Raw genomic sequence first — 8,486 nt, forward strand, 5'->3', positions numbered from 1 at the left:
GTGTTGCCTAGAAATAGCCTTAACCGTGTATCTAGGTTAGCTAGTTAGCTAACGCAATGCACGTACAGGGCTGAACAACCTGTCAAGGTTTCTGTTTAAAATGCTGTTGTTAAATCTCTGTATGTTGCTTCAGTGTCCACAGTTTCACAGGAATAGAGGGTGGCAGAATGGAGATAGGAGACCAGAAACAAACCATCAATGTGGAGGTCCACGTTAAATCTAGCAGGTAAGTTTAAACATATCCTCTCTAACCTGTTTATGGAGATCATATCAAACCACAGAGACTACAACCAATATGAAATGTTAATTTAAAAATATGGAGGCTGTCAGGTCCAATGAGATAAACTAATATACTGTATATGCAGTTTATAACATTGCAGCAATTTTAATCGAATTAAAGCTGCCTATATTCCCCAAACACTTAAATATGTTGTTTTTGAATATATATCTATCACTATTGATACCAGTTTGATTGACAAATTGCATATATTCATGTTTTTATGGTATTTTCTAATTCTTTTCCTATTCACATTTCAGCACTGCTAAACTGTCTGATGTGAGGATTCACGTTCAGACTCTGCTGAACCGGCACAGCGTGGTCTTTGGAAACTACAGATGGACGGATTTTGATGAAGATTTCCTGCGGATGCATGTGGAATCTGTGGCTATAGTCGATCTTGAGGAAACAGTAACACAGGTTTGTTATTTTTGGTTTGCTTCTGTGATTGTGTTTCAGGAACTTTACTTTGTTTTTACTTTAAAAAGTAGTAATGTGTTTTAGTAAATTAGATATTTTTTTTTATGCATTTCCCAACTCAGCCTCTTGACTTGAAGAGCTGCTCGCTGTCTGTTCACATCTTCACCCTGAATGAGGATGGACCCAGTATGCTCAGTTTGGAGGAGGATGAGGAGCTTTCAGCTGCCAATCACTGGTTGCTGCCAGCAGGTGACACTGTCTGGATAATGTAGAAGATGACACCCTTTAACAAAATATTGCAAATGTCTTGTTTTTTTAGTTCCATTTGCACTTCCATTTGAAGTTAGACGTCCGAGAAGGATTTATTAGACGAAGTGATCGCACTTAATTATCCAGAAAGGGACACAGCTAGTTTTAGAGGGAGCAAAGGACGGCTGACCGTCTCTCCCTGTTATAAGAGAAATGGATGTAAGAAGTTTGTTGTTCTTCGTGGTGAAGATGTAATGTGAAGGTAACATTTAAGTAATCATTAGAAATTAGTCTGTGTTTCATCATTTTAAATTGTATCTCTTTTAGCATAGTGAACATACTATATGTGATGTATGGAAATACCTGGTTTTCCCTTTTGATTCTTTAAAATTTATCTTATGGCTTGTTGGTGTGTTTTGTTTTTAACAGCTGAATTTCATGGGATTTGGGAGAGTCTGGTGTATGAGACTGGAGTCAAAACTCAGGTAAAATAACTGACAGCAGCTGAGGAATGTGAGAAAATTATTATGTAACTTTGCTGCTTGACTTTATATATATATATATATATATATATTTTTTTTTTTTTTTTGTTCAGCTTCTGGATTACGTCACAACAACGATTTACTTCTCAGATAAAGATGTTGACAGCAACCTGATTTCCTGGAACCGCGTTGTGCTGCTGCATGGTACATGACAAATGGGGAAATTGTATTTATTTTTAATAATTGAGACTGTGTCAGATTTTGATGAGTGTTAAATCATTTATCTCTCTCTGTTTGCTCACATTCAGGACCCCCGGGCACAGGGAAAACGTCTCTGTGCAAAGCTCTTGCCCAGAAACTGTCAATCAGACTTTCAAGTCGGTAAGTCAGTTGTCTTAGTGAAACTGCTTCAGCTGCACCTACACCGCCTCTTTTCATTTCAAAATTCCTCTCTTCTCCCTGCAGGTATTCCTATGGCCAGTTTGTCGAGATAAACAGTCACAGTTTGTTCTCAAAGTGGTTCTCAGAGGTACACCCTGGTCCCTTTATGTTTAATTATTTAACTGGAGGATGTTTTAGATGGAACTGATGTTATTTTTATTGCTAATACATGCCTCTTTGTTACAGAGCGGTAAGCTGGTCACGAAAATGTTTCAAAAGATCCAACAACTGATTGATGACAAAGATGCTCTTGTGTTTGTTCTGATTGATGAGGTAAAATCTGTTTTATGGAAAATAACTTTAAATTGGAATAAATAGATTTTGTCAATGCAATTTAAGTGGCTTTCATGTTCACTGGAATTACACAGATTTCTATCCTGCACGTTAGACTTTGGTTCATTCTTCTCTATTTGTTGAATAGGTGGAGAGTCTGACAGCAGCAAGAAATGCCTGCCAGGCAGGGACAGAACCTTCGGATGCTATTCGAGTGGTCAACTCTGTCCTCACTCAGCTGGACCAGATCAAACGGTCAGAAAGCAAAGCATTTGTTGTACATGAAACTATAAAATGATTTTGCATCCTTATAATCAGTCTTAATTACCAGACATGGCTGTTTTGTGTTGACTTTTGCGTTCGTATTTCAGACATTCCAATGTAGTGATCCTGACGACCTCCAACGTGACGGAAAAGATTGACTTGGCATTTGTGGACAGAGCTGACATCAAGCAGTACATCGGACCTCCATCTGAGAAAGGCATCTACAACATCTACCTCTCCTGCCTCGAGGAGTTGATGAAGGTGACCAAACACTGTGTCAACAATTATTTCCACATCAGAATTTTCAGTCAGAAGTCACTGGGAAATGTGTGTCAGTATCTTGGAACAAGACAGGAGTATGGTGACCATGAACTGCAACGCTGGACAGGTAGAGTGGGCTGTCCCTTAACTGCTAAAAGAGTTGCTGGTTTGATTTGATTTTGTCATTAAAATCCAAGATAACAAAAACATTAAATATATAAAAATTAACACAATATAATGAGGGAAGCTCCTTATGAATAGATAAATAAAAAACCAGCTATGTTTTATATACAGACATCGGCTAAGCCAGTCTGAGATCCGCAGGCAGGGAACTCAGTAACCTAAGGACACAAATGTCAGGGAAAGATGAAGGAAAACAATACAGCATAGAAGTCATTTTGACATGAATGAAACGCACAGACTAGACAGGACATGAAAGGGAAAGTGCCGTACCTAAACAAAATAAACAGCACAGATTCCTTCTTGAAACAAATAGATATGCTAAGAGAAGATCTTAAAGCTACAGTGCAGAACTTTTGTCCCTTCTGGTGGCGAGAGTAATCACGCAAACGTGTCAACGCGTACAGCACGTGTGCCTACAGTCTTCAGTCTCCTTTCTTTTTTTGGTGCTGTCCAACAAGGAAGAGCAATAACATTGATGAGTGATTTGTGTTCGTCCTTGCCGTCAGTTGCCCACTCTGCAGTTCTTGTGCTGAATGCCAAGTTCCTTTTCTCACTGCCAGAGACCGTGAATTCATAGAAGAGTTGTCACTCTTGTTTGTCTGGCCTAGTTGCTGAAGACTCCCACATCTCAGTTGATGCCTTTGCTTCAATCTTCAGCTTTGGCAAATAATCATTACTGCTTGATGTAAAGGTGTTATTGGTTCACTTATACACAGTGATAAGATTTAAAACTCTGTAAATACAAAGAGATTTACCCGAGCGGAATTCTGTGCTTGTTTAGCAAAGATTTGAATTCAACGATCATTTAAGTGTTAAATTCCACCTTTAAGTTCACCATCATCATGCCTTAGAAATAATCATATGCAGCAATCGTAAAGATTACAAAGTTTTAATCCAATAAAATTTGTTTATAAATGCGAATTTCCGACATTTTGCAGTGCCAGATTATCTACCCCCGGCAGCAACTCTTCACCATGTTTGAGCTTGAGACCATGGGCTTTGCAATGAGCGAGGTGTCCGAACACAGCCTCAACCTAAGGAACATTGCAATGTGAGTACACGCTCCACTAATGCAATAGCACCCCAGTCACACTGAGCAGGCACCCTATTCATAACACTGAGTGCAGGTTACTGAAACAGCCAGAGGCTAATGTTTTTGTTTTTCTTTTAATTTCTAGAAAAAGCAAGGGTTTTAGTGGAAGAGCACTCAGGAAGTTACCATTTCTAGCCCATGCACTCTTTGTAAAGGTAAGTGTTTTATCTTGTTCGGCTTAAAAAAAAGAGTCTTGCTGTTTTTAAATGTAGTTTTCTCGCTCGCAGACACCGGCAGTAACTCTTGAGCGGTTTCTGGAGGCTCTGAGCCAAGCGGTGGAAAAACAGAAGGAGGAGAAATCTAACCTGATTAACGGTGTCTGAACTTATTACCATGTCCAAAGCCTGACACTTGATTGTTTCGTAAGCTGTCAACACCATGTTTGCTTGTAGTGTGGAAAACTGCAACCCTTATGTCTTCTTTTTTTTTTTTTTTTCTTAAGCTTTGGCAGCACTACATTAAATATATTGACAAAAACATTGTTTTAACCACTTCTACTGTATCCATAACATACGTCTTTATTCAGGTAATTTTGTTGGTGCTGCTGTCTTAAAAGACCGCGTCTGTGTCTGTGGACGGATTTTGGTTTAAGATGTAGTTCACAGTGCTTGAATTTTCTGTGTTTACTCTGTTCTCACTTTCAAAGTGTTCATTGTTTTTTTTATATAACATGCAGCTTTAACTTTAGCAATGCCAACTTTGTTGTTATCGTGTTAAGGGATTGTTTGTTTTTTTGCATAAATTATTGCCATTTGTTAATTTCTTGAAGTGGCATTGTGCAAAGCTCAGTCAGCATATCACTCCATATGCTCAACAAGCTGCTGAAATGACGGCTTGTTGAGCATAAACTTCAGTCTTGTGATGACTTAGAGGCCTGAAAATACGTCATCGGAAATACAGTAAACATGATGCATGGTGTTTGTTATCGTTGATTGCTATGGTTTTAAGCGTTCTTTTCCCGGTTCTCTTAACTGGGCTCGTTGAACAGGCTGCTAGCTCACTGAGCTGGCTGCATCCCTCTGTTTCAGGATGTCATTTGTTTCATTGTCAGTTTTATATTTATGTTAACAGCCAATTCTCTTTAACCTCTCTGTATTCATTACACCTTTATTTTTTATATAACACTGTAATAAATAATTATTCTTTATGTTTGTTCGTGTTGTTCAGTTGTTGCGCTGGAGGTAGACGCGTTTTAGAGATTTGTGTTTGCAAACTACCACTTGGTGGCGCATGGATGCTGTTAAACGGGTAAAAAGACTGTTGTTTCTTATAGTTTATGAGTTGCGTGATAATCACAGTCAGAGCCATAAGTCAAAACGGCCGTCTCATGCAATTCATCAAATAAATTGCTTGACCAACACACGTATGCAAAATCTTACTTTGCAAATGTAAAAGTAAAAAGGTTCCAGGTGTTATGTCTGAGCAACAGGTCCCTGCATGGAGATTTAAATCAAAATAAGGTTATTTATTATGTTTATGTGTAGCTGCTGGCAACTTGACCTGAGAACATACAGCTGAAAGATGATTCCGTTTTGAAATGTTCAATGGACAGTTTACATGCGCAGATCAGTGGCTTCATTGTTCGTATGGACATGTTTTGCATTCTGTGAATGCTCTGCTGCTTTGCATGTTAGCTGCCGGGTTCAGACAATGTGCCCTTTGTTTGTTGTTCGCAACAGCTTTTTCATTCCACTTCAAAGGTGGATCCTGTTGGCTGTTCCTGAATGTGAAAGGAAAGCAAACATTGTATTCATCTTCATTCACACGCTTCAAACTTGCTCGTTCATATCACTGTCATCTTAAACTGTCACTATTTCTGTCAAAAGTCTATCATTAAGATGAAGTAAAAGATTTATACTCTAATTAGCACCAACCCAGAATGGATTTCCCCACTCGTGTTTAATTATGGACTTATTTGAGTTTTGTGAATCTTTTACGCCTAATGGTTTTGCACCCACTATTATCATTTGTCAATCAAGTTTTTCAATGTGAGATGAATCACATGAGTGAGGAAGCTTTTCTTTAATCTAATCAATGATCTCAAAGTGGAGAGGGGAAAAAAAAAAGCAAATAGAGAGAAGGAGGGCTGTAAGAACGGGCAAGGTAAATAAAACCTTAATTGCTCTGTCTGGAGGCCTTTTTCTTTTGACTGTAGTCTGTCCAAAACCAGGCAGCTGTTAAAAGGCAATCAAGCCAGGGAAGGAAGAAAAGTCAAAAGCCTTATTGTTGCAGGATTTTATCACTGTTTCGAGCAGCTTTAAAATGTCAGAAAACTCCAAACAAAACAAACGGTCTGATGTTTATCCTCTCAACCGTTGTTCAGGTACATTGCTGAAAGCAATGGAATATCCCTGTATGTGCCAATGGTGATTCACATAGGGAGGGGGATTAACTTACACACATACTTATGGACATGTTAAGCGGACACTGAGCAGAGCAGCACACAAAACTATGGAAACTATCACTCATTTAAGAGTTTTAAAGAGGTTATTATTGACATTATTGGTTTATAAAGTGTGATAGTGCTGCAGAGATTGGAACAACTTGAGAAATGCTGTGAACATTTGCCAGTACAGTGATGCGAGTCCTCTGCACAAACACATAACAAGAGCCCGTAAAATTTAAACTGTCTGGGCTTTTCATTTCTTCATCTCTGCGACGGCCTTTGATCATAAGCCAGTCATTGTATCCAAACAAACACTGCTCCTAAAAGACAACCTGAAGTCTCGGCCTGTTCCCAGTCAAAGCTGTCCTGTCAGAAAACTTGTTGTTCCTCGAGTCTGTTGAGATCCAAAATGTTTGTCGTCTGTTTTAAACAGGATGTTAGAGGGAGAAAGATGATGAGGTGAAGACACCTTGTAAAGAAGCAGAATCCGGGGAGCCAGGCTGCATGAAGAAATGGTGATAATTAGGCACAGCTAGCGGGATCAAAGGGAGCTGCCATCAATGAGCTATGCAAATGTCGGCTCATCCTGTCAACCATAGACAATGATCTGAGGGTCCTGTGTGTGTGAGGAGTCATATGGCACACAAATTGACAGGAAGAAGTATATAGCCGCACTTCATCAAGGTATGGTAGTGAAACTGGGACACAATCATACCACCCTCGCGCAAAAATTAAGATGTTTCAGCAGCACAGAGAAGACATTTCCCTCTGTTTCACAGCAACATGGTTTAGTGCAGAGACTAATTTCTCATATGACGGCAGCATATGGTGTAGTAACCGAACGTACTGATAACATGCAAAGATCACAGCTCTCCTGGTTTGAATGTAATTTGCACGGGAGGGTAATCCAACATCACATTCATGGTTAGCAGAAGCCAGCCATAGTAAATATATATTCATGACATCTGGCATGTGCTCTGCAACCGGGTCCCATTTTAACGCCCTGCCAAAGGAAACAGGCTGTAAACCTGCCTGAAGAGCTTTTGATCTCTGGTTGGTTGACGTACGACGTGTTCTTCCTGGTTCTCTTCAGTAAACAATGGTTTATCTTTGGCATCTGCGCTGTACACCAAAAACAAATACTGGAAATCAGAAGTGGAATCTGTGTGCCCACACTACACACAGAGCATCGTTAATTTAATAATAATAATAATTCTTTCATTAAGTTTATCTCAACACATCAGAAATGTGAAAACTTGGAAGCAGTCCAGGTTTCACACTGGATTTCGGTTTGATATGATGATAGATGATGATGGATTTAATTCTTTTGAAATTCATTGTTTGTTGTTTGAACTTATTTGGTTGAGAGTGATTCAAATGGGCCTCCAGACTAATGTGACAGTCAAAATAATAAAATAAGCCACACAATCGTCACGTAAATGTACTTTATAATCCATGAATGGACCTGTGCGGAATGTTACCCCAACAGAGGCCGCGGTTTTGATTTCAAATACACATGGGCTGCCAAACCATTGTTCAGTGCGGCAAGCCACACACAACCTACAACCGGAAGAAATGGGTGGGAGTTTTTCAAAATAATTGTTAATTTGGTAGATTTTTTTTTGTTTTAAAATTGAAGAAAAACAAACACAAACATAGGCACAAGTACTTTATATGACCTTTACATTAGTTCAAAACAAAATACACATTGCCTAAATGTTATCATCTATTACTTTGTCAATACAAAACTGCATTGGTTACAGACTTAAGTTGTAAATCTAACCAGAAGTTGAAATGTGAATTGTGCACTTTTGATGTGCACACAATCACATGTTTGCACACAGTGGGTCATCTCACTAAAATTAATCATATGTCCGTTATTTCTTTAGAAATTAAAGACTATTGACTAAAGACTAAAGATAATACTTGGCGTAGGTAAGTATTTGCTTAAAGCTGTTGCTGCTTTATGGAAGATAAGTGAATTAATGATGGTGAATAACAGATTGAAGTAAAAGTGAAAGATAATCCATATGGAAGAGCGGGCAAAAAGCCATAAAGCTAATGAATGTGTCTTGTATAAGCTATTTAATTCAAAAACACTAGGTGGTTTATTACTCCATAAATATTATACATCTCTGCCTCCTAATTGTTTGCTAC

At 38.7% G+C, this 8,486-nt stretch overlaps 1 protein-coding gene across 1 annotated transcript; it reads left to right on the forward strand.

Moving 5' to 3' along the window:
* The first annotated feature begins 31 nt into the window (after positions 1-31).
* trip13 (thyroid hormone receptor interactor 13) lies at positions 32-5,555 on the forward strand. Its single transcript, XM_084557732.1, has 13 exons — positions 32-226; positions 538-697; positions 820-946; positions 1,376-1,431; positions 1,542-1,632; positions 1,737-1,809; positions 1,894-1,957; positions 2,056-2,142; positions 2,291-2,397; positions 2,514-2,667; positions 3,789-3,901; positions 4,029-4,098; positions 4,171-5,555. Exons 1-13 carry the CDS (start codon positions 168-170, stop codon positions 4,264-4,266), a joined length of 1,257 nt encoding a protein of 418 aa, XP_084413858.1. The 5' UTR covers positions 32-167; the 3' UTR covers positions 4,267-5,555.
* The last annotated feature ends 2,931 nt before the right edge of the window (positions 5,556-8,486 follow it).

This window comes from Chelon labrosus, assembly GCF_963514085.1.
Source record: "Chelon labrosus genome assembly, chromosome: 12".
Taxonomy (NCBI): Eukaryota; Metazoa; Chordata; class Actinopteri; order Mugiliformes; family Mugilidae; genus Chelon; species Chelon labrosus.

Bases quoted from the DNA above. Each gene is read 5' to 3' on its own strand.
- trip13 (XM_084557732.1), top strand. From the start codon at position 168: ATGGAGATAGGAGACCAGAAACAAACCATCAATGTGGAGGTCCACGTT. The intron at 2,143-2,290 runs GTAAAATCTGTT...TTTGTTGAATAG, and splicing joins TGTTTGTTCTGATTGATGAG to GTGGAGAGTCTGACAGCAGC. The intron at 3,902-4,028 runs GTGAGTACACGC...TTTAATTTCTAG, and splicing joins AACCTAAGGAACATTGCAAT to AAAAAGCAAGGGTTTTAGTG.